Source organism: Gymnogyps californianus, chromosome Z (assembly GCF_018139145.2).
Source record: "Gymnogyps californianus isolate 813 chromosome Z, ASM1813914v2, whole genome shotgun sequence".
NCBI classification, from domain to species: Eukaryota; Metazoa; Chordata; class Aves; order Accipitriformes; family Cathartidae; genus Gymnogyps; species Gymnogyps californianus.
This window is the reverse complement of record NC_059500.1, coordinates 69,944,046-69,965,701: the sequence shown is the minus strand read 5'-3', so window position 1 is coordinate 69,965,701 and position 21,656 is coordinate 69,944,046. Positions and strand designations below refer to the sequence as shown.

The 21,656-nt window shown below is 35.5% G+C and overlaps 1 protein-coding gene across 1 annotated transcript in view; it reads right to left on the bottom strand.

The window, feature by feature from the left end:
* Window positions 1–21,656, bottom strand: part of RICTOR (RPTOR independent companion of MTOR complex 2) — a 91,018-nt gene that overhangs the window by 47,838 nt on the left and 21,524 nt on the right. Inside the window, exons 4-11 of the mRNA XM_050912536.1 lie at window positions 16,614–16,678; window positions 10,995–11,126; window positions 9,906–9,969; window positions 5,537–5,663; window positions 4,405–4,574; window positions 4,088–4,155; window positions 3,061–3,128; window positions 481–563 (exon numbers count right to left, since the gene is read on the bottom strand). Coding sequence (XP_050768493.1) covers window positions 481–563; window positions 3,061–3,128; window positions 4,088–4,155; window positions 4,405–4,574; window positions 5,537–5,663; window positions 9,906–9,969; window positions 10,995–11,126; window positions 16,614–16,678 — 777 coding nt within the window. The remainder of the gene's footprint in view (window positions 1–480; window positions 564–3,060; window positions 3,129–4,087; window positions 4,156–4,404; window positions 4,575–5,536; window positions 5,664–9,905; window positions 9,970–10,994; window positions 11,127–16,613; window positions 16,679–21,656) is intronic.

Below are 21,656 nucleotides of genomic sequence, written 5' to 3'. Positions count from 1 at the left end.
GGGGGAAGCAGCTTGTTTACTTTAGAACTGTGCCTTATTGTCACTATACCTCAGGCTACTTGGATTACAGATTTTTAGAATAGTTACTGCTGCCACCGTCAACTTCTTGGTTTAATAGGTAATTGGGAAGAAACATTTTTATTTATCTTGGATTCAACTCTGATTATTATGCTTTAAACTCGTAACTGCAGCTACTGTGCAGTACTGCAACTTGCTTTGACTTGTGACCAGAGTAAAAATTTATTTATGTACTTTTCTCTCCTCCATTCCCTCCTCTCAGACATACAGAGTGTGCTTCCATTCTCACAGGAATTTTATAATGGAATTATAGACTTGAACTTGGGGGTCAAATAAACTCGAGGGTAGTGGTCTCATAACTGGAGTCTGTGTTTAAACCACCAAATTGTTAAAATGTTAAGAATATGTTAATTAAAACATGCAATATTATTCCTACGTCAGTACTAAATATTTACCACCTACCCGTATTTCCATATTTGGTATACAGAGTACCCCAATAAGAGACTGAATCCCAGAATTCCCGGGTTTGCACAGGCTGATAATACCTAGAAAACATTAAATACATAATAATATTCCCTCACCAAACAAAAAAAGCATTAGACATATTGTTAAATTTGATTTGCAGTTTGAGTACAAGCACAGATGACAAAAATTACTAGTCATAAACATTTTCACCTTTATAATGTCATCTCCTTTCCAATCAGTAATAATTAACAAAACTTTCTAATCAGAAAACTTTGTTTCCTCATTAAAAACTATAGCTACTTTTGCCCTTTCTACTGTGAACAGTATTTTCAAACTATCAGCAAAACCAACATTTACATGGAAGAAATGGCAGAAAGAAAAGACAAAACTGTCAATAAAGAATGAATCTTAAACCTGAAAAATTTGCATCATCTTGGCAGAACTGTGAGAATTTTCTCCACCAAAAGCTGTATCTTAACCTAACAAACTATTCAGTTCCTTTTAATCTCAAGTGAATTCTAAACAGCAAGTTAAAACATACTCGGAATAACATTCTCAGTGCACCGTTTTAAACCATCTTTTCCCAAATGACCAGTGCTCATCTCCAGAAGTTTCAACACAGTAGATTTAACTTTGCATAAAATCTCAGAGCCTCTCTTATAATTCGGTCCTTTTACATTGTATTTTTACTGAATAAGTTTAGTATTTCAATATTAATAGGGAAAACCTTCAAATTGTTTCTAAATGTTACAGAATACCACCTAAAGCTTACACTGATTTTCAGCCTCTCTATAGTATCTTCATTAAAAACGTGGCTCCAAAGACATTTCCTTGACCAATTCTCTTCATACTTCACAGAATAAATTAAAACTTACAGAAACATGCTATCCGAAAAACAAGCAAGTTTCTCCAAAATGCAACTTTAAATGAACAAAAAAAATCCAGGTTTGCACACCTTTTTGGTCTTACATATCATAAATAAACCCAAACCATTATTCTTTAAAAATTACTAAAAGATTAAAAATACCACCTACTCATCTATTTATTTTCACTAATACAAATTTAACTCTAATGACATGTGCTTTACATGAACTTGAAGGAAGTCCTCAATTTCAAAACTTCCATGTCACAAAAACTTAAGACATGCACATGTGGCCACAGACACACTAAGGGCATTTAAATATGTTCCACAGTGCACCTCAGAGGCCTTTTCCAAGAGCATACAGTGGCCACATCCCAATTGCAATGCAGGAATAGATTTGGGTGCATGCAGTCACTGCTGCATGCCCCAATTTTATCTCTGAGGACATGATTGCACATGAGGATAAAGGACGTAGCAACCAACAGCTCTGAAATAACTCAGTCTGGAAAATAAGGAGAGCAGAACAGTAGAACACAGCAGATAGTACAGACAGGCAAAAAACTCACCCAAAAAGTCAAAACAAAAACTAAGAACGCCCTCAAGCCTGGTTTAGTTATGTGTCCTTTGGGAAGACTGACAGTGTAAGGACATTTTTGTACTAAAAACATTTAAGATGTTAGACTCCAACATAACAATATAAAAAAGGATGAATGTGTAACTGTGAAAGTCCCGTGGCAAGCAACATATTCCAAGACAACTGTTTCTTCAGTCACTTGACCTTTCAGGCATATGTTATTAGTTCTAAGTGTCTAAGGGAAGATGCAGCAACGCTCCTATCAAACTGCTTCCTAGAAGTTTCAAAGTTGTCACAAACTTCCCAAGCTTCCTCCCCAAACAAGTGAGAACATGTGAGAAACTTTTGAAGGATACCTGGATATTAAATTAAGCTTAGTGATAATTTTCAGAACATTAAAAAATAAAGCAAGTAGTCTTACAATGAAAAAGGCTTTCTATACAGTCTGAATCTTTCCTACGTATAGTCTGTAAAAATCCTACTCAAAAGTTTGGTAAATGGTCATATCAACTCATTTAGTTTATTTGCAAGACACTGTCTTGACTAAAAGAATGAGCAGCTCCTAAGGCAGTATCTTCATGTTAGATATTGTAATACTGCAGAGAAAGGATTTAGAAAAATGCAAAAACCTGCTTTTTCGATTTAGAAATGTCTTCTACATGAAAAATCCCAAACTATGTCCATCTGCAATTTCTCTTCAGCTATAGCACCTTGTAAAAGCAGGTGCTAATGAAACTATTCTGTTGGTCTCTCTTCACACAGACAAAAAGATTTCTTATTTACAGTGGCAGAATCATCTCAAAGGCAAATTCTTATATGATATGACGTTATCTTCAACATCCTCTCACCCATCAAATGTAAAGAAGTATCATCAAGGTACAACTTATAAAGTATTCTATATGGGAAGGGGGAAAAAGCTGCATCTTGTCAGTAGAGTTCATAAAAAAAAAACCTATGTATGCATCCTCCAATTTTACAGTATCAAAACACATCTTAGTAGCATTGTAGGAAGGTATTGATGGAAATTAAGACACATCAAATGAGACAGATTCTGTTTTTAAACAAACCACTCTTTTATACTAGAAAGTAAAATTTTCCTTCCAGTCATCCAGCTTCAAACAAACAAACAAAAAAATCTTACCTGCCCATGATCGAAATGCCGCCACTATTCCCATTTTGCTAGCTAGGAACCGTGCTTCTCTGTCCTCCCTGTCATGAAAACAACAAATGTCACAATACAGTTAATTACTATAAAACAAATAGTGTTACTAACATAGCAAGTAAAAAGTAGTTAACTGAGATTTTAGATGGCGGACAAAATCCAGAGTAAGAGAAGTCTTTTATTTATGCATATACATGTATATGTATTTATGCAATGTGTATACACACACACACAAAGATTAGAATTTTTAAGTATTGTTACTCTTCCTCCCCTGAAAAGGGGAGTTTCCATGGTAGGAAGATAACATCACAAAGTAAACACCTATATGTGGTCAGATGAATCACTCTGCACCTCCACTGACAGCGAGTCTACAGCAGGGACCTAAGGATTTGAACCTGAATTCAGTTACCCAGACCTAAGCATCTAATGCCATTTGATACTTAAAAACCCCTGAATAATTCAAGTTGGAAGCAATCTCAGGAGGTCTCTAGTTCAAACTCCTGCACAAAGAAGTTGTCAGCTATGAGACCAGACCAGTTTATACTCAAGGCTTTAGCCAGTTTGGTCTTAGAAATTCTCAAACATGAAGGCTGCAGAACCTCTCTGGACAGCCTGTTCCAACACTTGACTGGCCTCACTGAAAACTTGCCCCCCTGCCCTTATATCAAGTTGGAACCTCTCTTGTTTCAACTTCTCTCTGTTGCTTCTTGTCCTCCCACCTTTCACCACCATGAAGGGCCCTGGCTACATCTTCTTGATAACGTCTTCATAGGTATTAGAAAGGCTGCTATTTGGGGGAGGCTGTCCCCCAACCTTCTCTTCTCCAGGCTAAACAAATCTTAAATGCTTAACAGTATTTTAGGACGTTGCGTTCTAACCTACTGTATTCAACTTCAAGTAGTTTAATATTAGGTCATCGCTTTTATTTTCACTTTGGAAAGAAAAACAGCTTAATTCCAATACCATGAACACAAGTGGTAGCACAAGTAGCAGCACTAACACTTACTTGAGTTGTCCTTCTGCTGTGTCTGGATTATGCCTGTAGTGAAAATCTGTGTAAGGAGCTAAAATTCGCTAAACAAAAGAAAGACATGCATTACTTTCACATGAGAATACAGTTAAATGGGTCTTGCCCTTTCCTCAGTCCCACTCTAATCTGTCATGTTATTCCTGCTTTATAAATCATTATGCTTTTAGCCTAAAATGTTATATTTTAAACATTCTGCACTAACACAGAGGGTGAAATCAGAGATGAAAATTAAACATTTTCATTAGTAACACAATGTTTAATTTCTGTCACTAAACAAGTAAAACTGAACCCACCTCTAATTCTACATCTGCTCGCACATACTGTCGGGTCTTTGGATGATTAATGAGGTGCAAAACTGTAGTTATCAGAGCCTCATTTATTCGGCTTAGCTGACAATCAATCACATTTTTCAAGATGGTACTTAAACCACCCCGAAGAGCCACCACCTCGGGATTCTGAAGTGCTAAATAAAGAAAAACACGTCACTTTGGCCAGTGATAGGAAAGAAAACATTTCACGGCTTCCAATATAACAAACTTGTCATCTCTTTAGTACATACATCTTTTTCTTCCTGAACACTGCTGAGGCACATGTAAAGCTTTTAATGGAACTGACTGACATTAGCAATGAACTGAGATTTTGGATTAATTTATCATGAACAAAAATACTGGTCAGTCAGTCACCACTGTGCAGCACTTTCCCAACTTATTTCCAACCAAGTTTCCATACAGTAGTTTCTGGATTTCCCCACAAAAAGGTTTTGTGCTTCACTGCACTGACATGGATAAAATATTTATACTAGAATATAGAAGACTAACAGATCATTTATTTCTTTAAAACAGAGGTTTGTATCTTGAAAACATTGCTAAAGTTATTTCTCATTGATTGATTTTGAAAAAAACTTTAAAAATCAGCACCACATACAAGTATAGGGAGTTAGTATAAACCACTGTCCAGATAGCCTTTACATGGACACATATACTGACTTCCAGAAGCCACTAACCACAGCACCCACTGTAAAAATTTTTTAAAGGAAGATGTTTTGTAGTTCTCTGAACTCTTATACATTTGTGAGCCTCTCATGTATGAATTCTCCCTACTTCCAATCCATTAGTTTTAGAAATATCAGCTGCAGCAGGGAAACATTTTTAAGGTAAATCAAAAATTGGCAAGTCTTAAAAGAAAGAAAAGCACCTGAAATCTTCAGGTACTTCACTTAAGAGATTATGATTTTAAGTTAAAGTGATTTTGTTTTATATTAAACTAATGACTAACATCCATGAAACTGATATCTAATTCATTATTAAACAAATATCCTCAATTATTTGAATAAAATCTATTTAATATGAACCCACAGAAGAATCTCTTAGAAAACTGATGGCAACCATGTCAAAATTTTTCTTAAATAGCTTTCAGTTGTCTTACCTAGTTCACAGATAATGGCTATACACGCTCGAACCATTCTGTCTCTTTCTTGAAGACCATCGTTTCCAACTGCTATCAAAGAATTAGTAATAGAACTGGGGAACAATGAAGCATTCACAGTGATCATCTGCCAAAAATGAAAGAAAAAGCCCTCTGGTTTCTTCATAATATTTCTCTAAATATACTCACAGATTCACCAGCATTCTGTTTCCTAGATACAGCCAGACAGACCACTCCATCTATTACTTGGTTGTATCTGGCAAATCCTCAAAACTATTTCTTTTGTTCTTGAAATTCTTCGTGTACTTTACCATTCTCTTCCTGCTTCAGTTTTTTATTTTTATATTATTTTATCATAATAGGAAAGGGTTAAAAAGATGGCTGTTGCAGAGAGAACTATGGCTACCTTTTTCATATTTTTTTCCAAGAATTTCTTTATCAACAAAGAATACTATCCAATGACACAGAGTAGATTACAAGCTCTTCTGGAAGATTCACTCATACTGCAGCAGATTCTTCAACACCTATTCAACTGTTTAATTAGCCAAGACTAAAATCTCCTGTTTTATAGAGAGATCCTTAGATTGCTGCAGACTACAAAAAAGGACAGTTAGCAGAAGCTGCTACAGTATTTGGAAGGCAACTATCAGTAACACCCCTATATCCTCTTGCATAGTACCTGATCTTCCTAGAACTGCACCTTAAACACATTAAACTGAAAAGCAAAGGTGAAAACAAGATCTGTGTCCATTAAACAAGTCATTCTTCAATTAAAAAAAATTGCAATAGATTTGAGACAGAGTACAAGAACAGATTTTACTAGCCTATGCTCATTTACACGACTGAAGAGGTCCTGCACCATGCAAATCCTAAGCTGCTAGTTTAGGACAATCACAATTTACACGAGATTAAGGAGCAAGACCCTGTGCACACATTAAAGGCAAAAAACCCCACTCCAAAACAACCAACCGATACCAGCACTCCTCACCCTCCCCTAAATGAGGCTTTGACTACAAAGGCTGAGTAGCTGTTTGTTCACGTTTGTTCTTCATTTGCAAAAACTGAATATACATATCCTCTATACTATGGCACCTGAACATCACTAAACAGATGTATTACTAAGTAGGAAGTAATTTTTTTGTCTGTCTGACAAAAAGGGAACAACGTAATGTGTTCCAGCCCTCTCAACCATGTCACTTTTTTTTCTACTAATAAAGATGTAAAAAAATACTAAATATCCAAACACCTAAAAACTTAAGGCTAGTTTTCCAAGGTTTTATTTAATATCCCTTTTGTTTCCAACAATAGCAGGCTTATCTTCATTATTTTTCCAAAATTGTTATGTCCTATACTCATTTTACAGCTCCCTTAGATGTCTTATAGATATCTGTTCAGAGAAAGGGGATTAATTGTTTTACCTTCTTTGCAGAGAATGTTAAAATGAGAAAAGAGCAACCATTATGACAAATATATTGGAACACTAACAAGTTTATTTTTAAGACGTGTTTTTGAGAAACTTCTTGTCATACACAATGTTGTCACCCACAAAACAGGAAGCTTTAAGATAGGACTCTAAAGAAAAAACAAACTCTTCCCCACCCACACGGTCTTTCACTTTTACAATGGCATGAAGTAACAAGAATTAGCAATAGAAAGGGTGTACCAATCCACTCTACAAAATTGTAACCTTTTTTTCTACTGATATTGACACGTACTTAGTGTGAGGACACAAGCAGCCTCTTAAGGCTGTTCTGCTTCATTGTTTTCTTTGGTTTTACGACATGAGAAGGAAAGATTTCTTTCTTTTAATATCCCATTCCAACTACATTAGTAGAATAAACACAAACTTTTGCATTTGCTTTCATTCTGCTCTAGGTATTGAAATGCAGTTCTAAAGACCAAGGACAGGTGATGCAAGGCTACTTACAAGCAGCTATGATGAAATAAGCAACAAAGACTACAAATTTGGTCTTTAAAGATTCCTTCAAAAAAGAGGAAGAAAGAAGGTGGTTCATATTGTACCTAACCCTGACTTCTGCTTTGAAAAGAAAACATCCTGCCTATTAAATTATAAAAAATGGTCTTACTGACTTTTATTAGATGGAAAAACGCTTTCTGAAGCAACTTTATGCCATCCTTTTCACGGCTGAAGACACCACTAAATGGCAAAGCTCTTACTAGGAAACATAGAGGTGATTACAGTCAAAAGAGAGAGTGAGCGCTCAAAGCTTTCAAAAAAAAAACAGAAACCAAGTTTAAAAAGTTTAAAGTTGTTTTCCTTTTCTCTTCCTATACTACTTTAACCTGCATTTTTAAACAAGTTTATAATTAAGTGCCTTTTATAAATTCATAAAACATGTTTAATATTTTAAATTTTGTTCTTCTACTCTATGAAAAGGAAGACAAGAAAGCGACAGAATGTTTTAAAGTTTTGTATCTATGCTATTCTTACATAGACATTTTTGCTATCAAAGATGAGGTTAAAGAATTGCATGAAGACGTTGAAACTGAAAACAATAATTCTGTGATGCTGGTGGAACCCAATTCAGCTCTTCCATGGCTCACAGTAAACTGTCTCCTGCACAAATGAATTAACTCTGTTTTATTTGCCATTCATTCTCTTCTTCTGAACCTTTATATAGTCTTTGAGGAATCGTGGTATCAAACCACTGAGTCTAAGATATTGAGGGAGACAAAGAGAGATGGGAAAAGGGCAAGAGCAGGGTAATAAGAAGACGGTGAAAATACAGAATGTGCCATTAAGGACGTGTGTCACAGCATTCCTTGTGAGAGAGAGTTTCTTAAGTACTGACTGCTCTATGCCAATGCATGCTTAACTGCTGTAGCACAAACAGGACATGAAAGAGGTGTTAGCTTTACTGGTAGCCAGGTTGGCTGGCTTTTTGTTTGTCTGACATTGTCTTTTAAGAAAAAGGATGTTCTAGGTAGCAAAAGATGTTAGGAAACATCTTTCATCAACATAGTTCTTGGCATCGAAGAACCATTAGCATCCCTGTACAAAATGTATATTCCACACATGTACATCCCATGCACAACATCCTTGTACAATGATGGAGAAAAAAGCACTGGTGGTCAGCTGTATGATTTTTTTAAAGCTTATCTTTCAGGATCATTTTTTCAAATCAAACTAATGGATTTATTTCTCTTGCTTCCTTTTGTTTCTTTCAAGCAAGACAGAAGTCTTCGCTCAACTAGACATGCTCAAAAAAGCCCAGGAATAATGAGGACAAATTTCTGACCCAAATAAAACCGATTATAAATGTGTTTCCATTCCATCTTCTGATTTAAGGTATTCTGGCTCTACATTGAAGCTCTTTTTTTTGAAGCAGATTAGCAAAGAACTTTTATAAATTGCAACTTCAAGGATCCATTCCTTTATGGTTGTGGCTTTTGTTTGTTTGGGTCTGGAGGTGGTGGTGTTTAAGCTTTAAAACTCTTTTTGGCACAATTGTTAATCAAGCATATTGTCTCTTCTGTAAGACAGAAACCAAGTGAGCTCATTGCAAGAAAAGAAATTGCATATCAAACTTCCATATTTTCAACCTAAATATATATTTAAAAAAAATACATAAACACACAAAACAGATTAAACACACACAGTGCTCCTGGGGAACCATTCTTCCAACTACTTCAAACTTTACTCAAGTCTTTGGTAGTTTTTCCTAAGATGCTCAGTAGAAGAATATAAGCACGATAAAGAATAGCGAAGTCCAGTACAAAGGCAGAATATTATGTTGCCTGAAAAAATACTCTCCATAGCTGTATATGCCAGTTTCTCTAGGATGAACTTGAAAATGCAGCTATCACAGCTTCAAACATCTCATATCCATGGGTACACAGCACAGTAACCATTACAGACTAACTATGTCTTATTGTGTATCTGAGAAGAGAACTATGGATAACGTCAACCTCTATGGATAAAGCAATAAAGCTAGAAGCATTCCTTCAACTGATTATTCCAGCAATGGCAATGGCAGAAAAATCTCCCATCCTTGATTCACAGATGCTTAAACACACTATACAAGAAAGTTAAATCATTAGATGAAACTTAGTAATATGGAACAGCATTCATCATTTGGTAAGTTTTTCCCAAATCTTGTCCAGTATGATCTCTATCAAAGGAAAGTTAGCCAGATTTTTCTAGCCCACTCAAAATTCTCAGTGGTAAGAGGATTAAAATCAAAACCCTTCCTTCTCTCCTTTGAATTATCAGCTATAATTTCTTCTCACATGATAAAGTAAGGTAAGGTATTAGAGACTGTGTGAAAAAAACCTGCTGATGGAGAAAACCAGGAGTCAGCACAATTGACTGGCATAGCTGGTAAGACTGTATATAGTTAGATTTTACCTTTCTGACTAATCGAAGTGCTTGTGTCCTTTCTACTTCATTACTCTGCTGTATGTCAATGCACCTAAAATAAGTTAAAAAACATTTTGTTTATAACACCAACTTTCACCTTAATTGTTAACATCTCATGTTAATATTTATGCAATTGAATAAACAGAAGAAAAAGAATATTATGACTGATTGTTTAAAAATTCTGCCTTTCAGCAAGCATACTCATTTTGATTGGTCAATTGACTTTGGTTTGTATTTTTTTCAGTTATCTTCATCATAATTAAATCACTAGAATGTTCTCAAATATACAGTGGTAAGGCATAATGGCTTCAACAAATATTTTCTGAGCTAGCTGCATGTGTCATTTCAAATGAGACTAAACAAAATATTTATAACGTTTCACGTCAACATGTTGTGTGTGTTCTCAGATCAGAAAAGTCCTTTTGCTCAAACAAAATTAAACAGCATGCTAAAACTGACTATGTGTGTATACTTATAAACAGAAACACACACATCTATATCAGTATATTAAATCCAACAAGATTTTAACAAAGGACACACTAGAAATGCTAATATTTACATCTACTCATCATGTTGATCATCTTATCTCATTGTTAGTTTGCCCTTTGGTATTCTTCTGTTGTGTCACGGGTTATACTTAAGATTACAAATTCTTGGGCATGAACTACTTTTTAGCCCTGACTTTGTACGGGAGGCTCCGAAGCACTATGATAATACAAAGAATCAGAAAAACTCCCATAAAACAACTTAAGACATGAAAATTACTGATGTTTCAACCTTCTAATAACACCACAGATTAATTTATGATTAATGGCATTTATGATCAAAAAACATAGAAATTTTTTAGATTACTCGTAGTATGTATCAGGACAGCACTTTATTTGGATTAGCTGGTGTGATGTATTACCCTTCTATTTTCAAAGGACATTGTTCATATTGAAGAAAAATAGCTTTTTATAAGACTACATATCAAAAATGTAAGAGGATATGAAACACCTTTTCTCACCTGTCTCAACCATGAAAAAGCAAGTGATTTACAATTGTACAATTTACAACAAGAAGGAAGAGAAAAATTACCTGGCTATCAAGTAATCCACTTTCAACTTTAGCACCTTCTGGAGAATACTTGAGTCTCGAATGAGATAGCGGAGGGCTCGCAATCCTGCTGCTCGCACCTCTTTTGCTTCATTTAGCAAGGCTAACCTCAGACTATAATGAAGAAAACAAGTAGGACAAACAATTATTTAGCAGCAGGAAGACCTCACCATCTGACATGCAGCTACTACCTACTCATTTAAAATAAAATGTCTGATTTTTAAAGGGAAGTGTTCTGCATTAGTTTTCTGTCTTTGAGATATTTACCTGTACAGCCTAGAAGGCAAACCTTCACCCTGCCAGCAGATGTAGACAATATATTAATCTGAAAAAGCCACAAACCAATTTTTTCCCCCCATAGAGCAGGTTGTACATCCATCAAATGATACATGACCAAGACTTGTATACAACTTATTTGACAAAACAGCTGAGCACAATATTAGTCCAAGAAAGTTAACAGGTAGAGAGCATTTCTTCCTCTGCTAGACTGCCAACCTGTAAGCATGAGTCCTCAAAGCAATGTCTTGACACCTAATAGGGACAAATTTGCACCTTAAGTAATTATATGCACTACTCACCAAAGATGTTATGGCACCACGTTATGTCTACATGAAATATGACACTCATAACTTCAGCAGCCCCACACAGCATAGACTTCTACAGATTTCATTTTAACATATAACCAAAACGTATTTCTCTTTAGACAGATTTTAAAAGCGGTTTGCTCACACCGAGGTGAGCTTTCCTAAACAGAACTGTCATCATAATGTAATTTCCTAAATTCACTATCTAGGTAAAAAGAAACAAGATACTGAAGGCCTCCAGAGATGGAGTTTGAAAGTATTAAGTGACACACTGTTCTTTTGAAGGCCCTCAAAAGATTTGCCTCTTTTCCTTGACTACACGGGGCGGGGTGGGGTGTGTGTGTAAAAACCCCCAACCTCCCAGTAACATATTTTAGTAGGATTCTTTCAGTGGACATCTAAGAATGTAAATACTCCAGCCAATGAGACTGAATTTCTACCTATACAAATGGCTTATTTTTTCTTTTCTTATTCTAGGATCGTCATGCATGGTAATCAGCTACTCCAAGGCCAAAAATCTCAGTCTTTCTGGAGATTAATCAGCCTGTGTAAAAGTCACTATAACAGGAACCTACTTCCAGGTGATACCTAGACAAAGTAGAACAGCTGCAATACTATATGAAAATAAAGATGAACTGATTATTACTGTCAGCACAAAGTAGGGAGTTACTTCAGGAAGACCATCTTTGCTGTAATATCAATATAATTCTTCACATAAAAAGAGTGCCACTAATTGCCTTTATTTACTTTAAGCTGAACTAGAAGCAAATAAGAAACAAATTCTCAATACTGTGAGGTTAAGAAAAATTCTTCCTCTAAAAAAAGCTGTACTAGAGGAGAAATTTATTTCCAAAGTCATTCAAAAAAAGCAGAGAAGTAACTCTTCAATTGTGCTGAGCAGATAATAGGTATTCTTTGGATCACGAATCATGCATTTGTTTCTAGTTTTGCAGCTTTGCAGAAATGGAAGTCTGAGGGATGAGCACATGAAACTCAGTTCTGCTCAGTGGTATTTTTTTGTATTTGGACTTTTACCTCACAGTTTACCATTGGTTTGGATATGCCAGTTTAACACACTTCAGCAGTGTTTCCTTTTAGGGCAGAAGTTACCCATTACTCATGCAAACAATGTCGATGCTATTCATGACATTTCTTGTTAGGACAGCCAGATACTGAATCTGGATTTTTTTCCCCTCATCCCCCCCAAGAATGCAATGAAAATATATAGCTAGCCAGAAAGACAGACAAAGGCCATGAAAATCCATAAAGGTCCAATGAAAGCAATGACATATGGAAGTGTACAAGGCTGAACAAAAATCTGTCCATTAAAAACAGAAACTAAACAAAAAACTTACCATTCAATGACTGAACTGCAAAAACCTGAGAGAAACCTGACCTTATAGAGACAATGAAGACATGCTACAGCAGGCAGAAAAAAAAACTATGTAGAAAAACCTATATGCGTGTGTCTGTACGTGTCTACATGTTCTGACTTCAGCTGTACCACAAGGAGAAAACTTGAAAAATTAAATTGGACCCACTGGATAACCCAAAAGGAAAATAAGAAGGAGTGAAGCAAATAAGAGGCCAACAGAGTTATGGCAGAAACAAGCATTTTTTTTCGTACTAAATCATTGCTTTAGAGATCTGCATGAAGACTCCTATCCTAAAGCCTTTTTTATTATACAAAATATGAGTTAGACTAAGAAGAGAAAATGATGGAAGAACTGGAGCAAATCTATCAGTAAGCATTGTCAGTGGCCCACCAAGCTTCACATCTAAGTGTCTGGAAAGAACATTAACATGAACTATCTACATATATTTGCTAGCACCGTATTATAAATGGTAGTGGCCAAGATGGAGAAAAAGCGATAAACAGGTCCATACAAAAAGGATTCCAAAGGGCATCCAGAGGACTGTTTATGATCTTAAAATAAAATCACCTTAAAATAAAACTGGTTAGCCATGTGAAGCACCCAGTAGAGTTTACACAAACTATATTCTACTAATCTTTTGAAAGACTTGAAAGGAGTTATCACAATAGTGTATAAAAAGGCATAAGGTGTTGCTGAAGATAGTATTAAGGGATATAAAGAGATTACAGAGTGATGAAAAGTAGTTTCACAAATCAAAACCTGAAAAGATGAATTCAAAGAGCAGAGGTGAATGGAAGATTTTTATCCTGACAATTTTTTGTCCTGATTTTTAACCAGGTTCATAATCTCGTTTCGTAGGCAGCATTTAGTATACAATTCTTGATTTGGAGGAAGGCGGGGGGGGGGGGGGGGGGGGAGAAGCAGAAATACAGAGGGCAACATAGTTTATATTAGTAAGAATAGGATGGGGTTATGAAAAACTTCAAGGGCACTTTAAAATTATCTGTATGCATAGTTAACAAGATGGTGAAGAAAAGTCAAGATTGTTAGATGTGACTTAATGCATATTGAGACAAAAACTGTGTTATAAACCCATACTAGCCAATTCTAAAATAGCCACCAGATCAAGAAAACTATTTTGACACGCACACTCCACATGCACCTGTGGCTGAAAGTGCCAAAAAGACATCAAGATTGTATAAGAGAAAAAGTAAGCGCAATACTATTTGCCCCAGTATTTTAAGTGTCACTGCAGAAATGAAAATAACTTCCTAAGACAGCATTAAAGCTGATAAAAAGTCCGGAAGAACTAACAAAGGATGGAATAAGAAAGGATATTCACTACCTATTATAGGATCATTCTCGCACCTTTTTCTAAAGCATCTCATCCACTCACTACAGAATGATAACCATGGTTTTGACAAATCTGTTTGATCCAGCCAGGTAATTGTGAATATTCCAAATTTTGCTTTTACAGCCAAGGCCTCTTGGCACATTACTAAAAGACCTCAAAAGTTTCTGAGGCCTACCAACACTCCATTTTCTTCATGGCTCAAGGGTTCCTCTCATCTGTCATTGGTATGGTGCTCTGCGAATCGGGAAGTCCCATCTACACTGGGAATGACAACAAAACGTGTCACTGTTACCTCCATCTGCTGGCAGGAAGAACTATAATCAGGCACCTGGACTAACAAAATTCTAATAAGAGAATGAGTTCTAAAAACCAGATCTCTAACTTGAAAATAACTGCAATTACTGCGGACTGCAACTGTCTTTGGTTTGGGTAAATATTCTACCAAGGTTACTGACCCCAAAACCTAGAACTTTATAGGAAATCTGTAATCATTCTTGAAATCATTGATTCCCTTATAGTTTAATGCTTTAAGGCTAGCCATTCATACTTCACAAATGCAGAAGACTCAAAGTATTTCTTGCATGCAAATAACTTTTCATGTTTTCAAAGAAAAACAGGTTTGTTCTGTAGAATAAAAAGGTTTCCCTATGGAAATCTAAGACAATGTTGGGAACATCAGCAGAACAAGTTACAGAACTTGCATGTTATTTCCAAAGGAATATATGTACATAGCTTACCTACCTAAAGGTCATTTCCAAAATTAATTAAAAAGGTCAGTATTTGCAAGTTACTCAGAATGGCTGTATAGCAAGATAAACTGCAAACAGAATACCACCGCAGAATGGCTATAACCCTGTAGAGTAAAATTTTTAGATTTGCCTGAAAAGTCCATATTTCATGAAAACAATCCATCCATAAATACTTCTGAAGAACCACCAATCAGCACGATTATGGTTGTTAAAATGTGAGTACTTGAGTGGTATCCTTGAGTTTGAAAATTATCACTATAGCAGAATAACCTACATATATGCATAAAAAATTTGTTTCTCATGTACATACAAAGAGGAACCATTGGACTGACCAAAGTAATGACACTAACCAAGATCATTTTCCTGCTATATGTCTTTTTATTTTTTTGAGAAGCCATTTTTGGCGTTTTTCTAAGTAGGGGGCTATTCTTCTTCATGTGTCTGCTGAGAACAACATTTTTATCTCTTCGTTATCAATATCCATAATTGTGTTTGGATTAGCATATCTTTCTGCAAACTTCTCCCTATAAAAACAAACACTAGCATTTGCATAACCTTTTAAGACTTGTATTTAAAAATATTTGGTAAAGAACTCTGAATTTTGAAGTTATACTTGTAAGTGATGTTTAGTCCCATCATAAAGCACTATACAGACATATAACATACATATAATCTATGTAACATAGATTACATAAATAAGATCAGAAGATGATAACCTATTAAAGCTTACATCAAAATATGCATTCACAAAAATATACTAACATTTTTTTACTTTTTTAGTTCTAGCAAGGAAAATCAGTTCTATTTAAGAAAACAACTTAAAATATTTCCACAAGAAATTACACAAGTTTTCCCAACATTTTACTTAAAGAGTGACTAGCTTTTCTAAGCTTGCCTTCCTAAGTTGGATAACTGAATTGAAAGAACACAAAATCATATTAAATACTACATCTTAGTTGTTTCTGCCACCAATGTTGAGCCTCAGGACAAATTTACCAACATCTGTGTAAAAACACAGAAGTTCTGGAAATAAGCATGTAGTTACTTTTGACTGTCAGAAATGGCAACAAAATATAGGAAAATTCCACTTGAAAGTACATACACAGGGCATTTTACTAGCAGGGAAAGCAATGCTACAAGGACTTATATACACACACCAAACTAACATAAAATGTTTATTTTTAAATCCTGATTCTACATCAAGAGTATGTTCTAAATTCTGTAGGTGCACATTTTTACTGAAAGTGCTTTCTGCAAGTACTGAGATATTTACAGGTATTTTTACATCTATGAGGAATATAATAAAGAAATCCACACTTTTAACTTGGAGGTTTCTTCCCCCTCTCTTTGCCCAAAAGCAAATAATCTATTTCTGATTTTACTCATTAAAATATTTGTAAGGTATATGTTTGCATTATGAAATTTCAAACACATCAGAAATACAAAATACTAGCTCAAAAGTACAAATAAAGTTTATTGAATTGCACCTGGAACAATTAAAGTACTGTAGTATTGCTCTAGTGCTCCTTACTACTTACCATATTATGATGCTGTCATACGTAAACCCTAGCTTTTCTTCAGCATGGCCAGTATTACAAAGAAGCTGAAAATAAAAGAAAACATCTATTACTTATAACCCTTTAAAAATGACTATGTAAAACTGTAGATTTCTGGCAATGCTTTCAAAAAAACCTGAGGAATTTCATTCATGGCAAGGGGAAGTGTACCAACTTCAGTCTTCCCTGAGAACTTCTGCTGTCAGTTTTCTGTTCCTACATATGCCAGACACACACAAATCTGTGGCCTCTCATACTAGAGAAAAGCTTGCACAATTGTGTAAGCTGCCTACTGGTCAGTTTTTCAACTCCAGATTGCTAGTTGAGCAATTGGTAACCTGAGTAGAGATGAAAAAGACTGAAGTCAAAGCACATCTGCATTCAAAAAAAGGGCTTGGGTTAGTTTTGAAGCAAAGATTGGCACTGATGGTCCACTATCATGTTTTGCCACAGCAGCACAGGCGTAGGAAAAAAAAAAAAAAATATCAGAAGGCATTGCCAATGGTAAGCGTCCCGTAACTGACGTTTGGCCTGGCCTGCCATCGATTCCACAGAACTTGTACCTCTGAAAAATCAGTGCAAAGGTTGAACTTATGCACACAAGACACCTGTAAACTCTTGCAAATTCTGAACATGTCAACCATATCTATCCATTTTGAACACAAGACTGAAGATTTACAAGTGCAGTTTTTATGTCCAAAACCAATCTCAAAAGGAGCAATCTAGTGTGTGCCAATGTTTTAGCCTTTTGAGGAAAGGAAAACAGTCTCTTCCGTAAGAAGAGCTGATGCTGTTCTCCTTTGCAAGAGCAGCAAAGAAATTCCTAGTAATCTCATTTACCACCCCTAGCTAAAATTATAAAATACTTATCACATCCAAATCCCAAAATACTTTTCCAAGCACTTCCAAAAACTCAAGTGACCAATACTGATTGCAATAGAGAGGGCACTTTGTCCTCTCTTTTCAAAACAGGCATGTTTTCAGTTCTGAGCCAGCGCGGTATTAACAGTTTCTCCTTGCTGAGGAATTCAAGAAATGTTTGTACTAACCAGTGAATACCCCTGCTCTGAAAGTATTAAAACAGATCAAACCCTGCGCCATGTTCTTTATATGTATTTACTGCTAACAATAAGAAATCTATAATAAACTAAATGAACAGTTAAAATAAGGCTACTGTAAGATTAAATATTTAACGTGTTCCATGCTCCTGTTCTACTGTTCACCTCCACTTGAAAAACCAGCATATTGCACAGAAACTCTGCTTTTTAGTAAACCTATTTTATCAGCATGATGGTTTAAATTCAAACAATACCTAGGTTTATGCTCAACAAGTACAAATTCTTACAAGGATCACATTGCATTTTAAGAAATTACTTTTCATATTGAGAAAAATGCATAGTGATAATGCTGAAATCCAAAGTTGTTAGTGAGACAGATTATTAAGTCTGGCCTGGATCAGCTCCACATTTGGGCTCATATAATCTAAGCTGATTGAAATATTTTGGATTTTGCATTTTTCTTAACAGTGGCTATAACCAAAGATGATTATAAAACATACGGAAAGTTATTATATAACCTCTTTCCCCCCACCTTTCAAATTTAAGTGATAATAAAACTAGACAATTGGTGCATTAACTGGTTATGACAGTATGTCACTTCCTAGCATCAATCTATTTTTATGCCATGTTATTGGACTGCCTAAGGTCACCACTGCTGCTTTAGCATTTCTATTGACATCTTATGAACTGTAAAAATTGGCTGGCAGAGTGTAAGCAAAACAGTGTGTGAGAAGATAGTGAGTAAAAACAGTTCACTGTTCAGTTTCAGACAACTACATCAATACTTGTTTAGGCTCATCATTTATACATCTAAACCTCTCCCCATCATTCCACCCCAGACACAAATGAGAAATCCTAATTTAACATACCAGATTATCCTCAACAGTCTTTTTTCCTACTTTAGAAACACCACAGAATTATAACTCTGATGTAGGAAAAAAACATTTTTGAGAAAGCTGCTATTGTGTGCACTAGTGCATTTCTGAAGCAAGTCTCCCCATCATCACACTTACCATTGGTTTGCATCTTGAGTGGTCCCAAGATGAAACTAAAGCAGATGACATGTTCCAGGAACCCACCTAACTTGCTGCAATTGCTAAAGAGCATTCAGTTCACTGGACCAGCTCTAGTCTAGTTGTCACTTACCAAATACATATAGTGTGGTTATTATCTCAATACCAACTGTTTTCCTCTATATATGTGCTCCCACTGTGCACACCCTCACTGATCTGGAAAGAAACTTGACCTTATCTTGAAACTCAAACACAGTCATGTAACCTGATGATAGTTATAACTTCCATCAAGTTTAACCACTGTGTGGATACAAATTTCTGAATGTGCTTACAATTATTATCGAAGTGTTTGATGGTGTCTGTCCATACATGTGAAATATTTCTCACAGAGAACGAACAGGTAAAATTGGCTAAAAAAAATTAAGTACAAGATTAGCTACTTTAGCTATTAGTTTACTGTCATTCCAATGGGCCACCATTACTTATGTATTAGCTTTCTTTGCAATTTACACATGGTAGTGTGCTTACATGATTTCCAGCTAGAAAAGAATTTAAAAGATGGACAGCAATATCAGAACTCAAAATGTTTCAGTGATTTGATAGGAGTGCCCAAATTCAATAAGAAAATTCAATTAAATAAAAGGAACAGCATAACATATCCTTCAGGGTACCACACATTAATAGACACATAAAAACTGAAAGGAGTCCAGCAGAGAAATACAAGATGTTCAAAAAACACTCAGAATGTTAAATACAAAAACAAATTTCAGAAGGAAAGCAAGATCTATAAGCTACAGCAAACTATACACTAAATGAGTTAATGTGATGTCATTTCAGAAAAAAAAAAAAACCAAGGGGGAAATTCTACCTTTGGAAATACTAATAGTACTGCATTATGTTTGAGATTAAGAGACCTTTTTTTCCACTTCACAGGCTGCTCTCAGAACTGCATGAAGAACAAAATTTTGGGCGCCACATTTTAAGAGTGGGAAAACTGGAAAAAGCGTAGCAGAAAAATGTACAGGGCAGCTAGAAAATACACCCATGGAAGCTGAGCCATTGGGTTTATTTAGTCTAGGAAAAAAGAAGCAGCAAAAGTAAGGTTGGATTGATACATGTTTAAAAGGGGAAAAAAAGTCATGGAAGCTGCTATAAAGAAGATACTGTTCAGCTGGTCTCAAGGCTTTGGGCATTCGCTCAGTTATAAATGTCTGGTCTTAGACATATTATAGGGAAAACTTTGCCACTTTCTTCTCGTTTCACCTTCAAACAACATTAAGCAGGTCAATGATTCTGGCCCAAATGCTGTGGTTTTTGTAGATGGCTGAATTCCTGACAAAGCCAAGTAACTGTCATATGTTTGACTGTAACACTTAACATGCATAACATTGTAGGATAAGTTTGTAGGCAAGCAGTACCAGAATACGAAAATCTGCTTTTGGCTATACATTGCTATATTTCACTAAAATGGCAACAGGTTATCGTATCATGTAAATGCCTGGAATTATGCAAATACACTTCATATTTTTCATATATATATATATATATATCTTATATATAAAATGTATGTATTTTTATATATACACAATACATTTTATATATTTCTATATATACACACACAAACACAGAGTATACTTTGCTTGTTAAAACTGTCAATAAATCAACTCTAAAATTCAAAATTTTTGATATAATAGTCAATGAATGGGAATAGCACAGACTCTCCGAGGGTATGATTTAGTATTAGGACAAAATGGTACTTATGCTAGGCCAGACAGTGACTAACTTAGAGTGAAGGTTTTTTTCATGTTTACTGTCAGCTATGAGTTTTTCATACTACTTGGATGAGTCATAGCAATATGAGTAACACATCAACATGTCTTGGAAACAGTAGCTCAAAACAACAAAACCACAGGAGGTCAACAGCATACACAAGTTGAGTGCACAGTGAGACCACTCAAATTTAACAGAACAGTCACAACAATTACTAGGTAAAAGTATATTATTCTATGCATCCAAAATGTAATTATTATACTGTAATTTTGGAAATACAGTTTGAACCATCACTGGTAATTTTTGAGGAGACTACTTAGCAGATCCTAGTCTTAAGAGAAGTCCCTACTGAAATTGTGGGCTCTGTATTTAGACCCATTAGCTCTCCAGGTTTGTTCCACAGGTGAATGCCCCTAAGCAGATGTTCTGTTCCTATCTGCTACATGCAAAAAGTGTCATTTTGTCCTTAAAGAAGCACCTTTCTTTTTGAATGAAAAATAGAAATCCCTATAACAACATCCGTGGATCTTTTTTCTGTTCGTTATTTAAATATGCTTTTAGGTTTAAAAAGGTATAAAGGATCTCAGAAGCTAAGTGGGATAAATCTTCTATAATAAAGGATCCTAAATACTTCAAATCCAAAAGATATTTTCCACTAGGTAAATGCAATCATACAGTTCCATCTGGTTTTCAGTAATTTATCACTTACTGCTTCTCATGGGGGTGGGGAAAACCCTGAAGTAGTAACCATGATGTTTTGGTATTAATCAGCAGAAGTTGGGAAACTTCAAGGTGCTTGCCTTACGTAGCTGGCCATATAAATGAAAGATGTGTAATCCTATTCAGCTTAATGAAGCCAAAGGCACATACCAAGCTTGTCAACTGCTGCGACGACTGAAAGTGTCACCGACCATTTACTAGAGGGCAAAGCCTCAAACAGTTTTCAGGTCAAAATTCAGGTTAGCTTAAATAGTGATACAGGTGGTTTCAAAGGAACAAGATTATTTTTCTCTAATACAGATTAGGCAGTACTTCATAAATGTTTTTGCCCACAAACTGCAGCTTCACTTATTAGGTGATGAGTAGGAGATGAGGAGAAAAGTTTCGCAGTCTGCCACTGCTGCAATTCAGAACTAAACACACCTTTCCATAGCCTGAGTATCACCGGACTGGGAATGCTCATT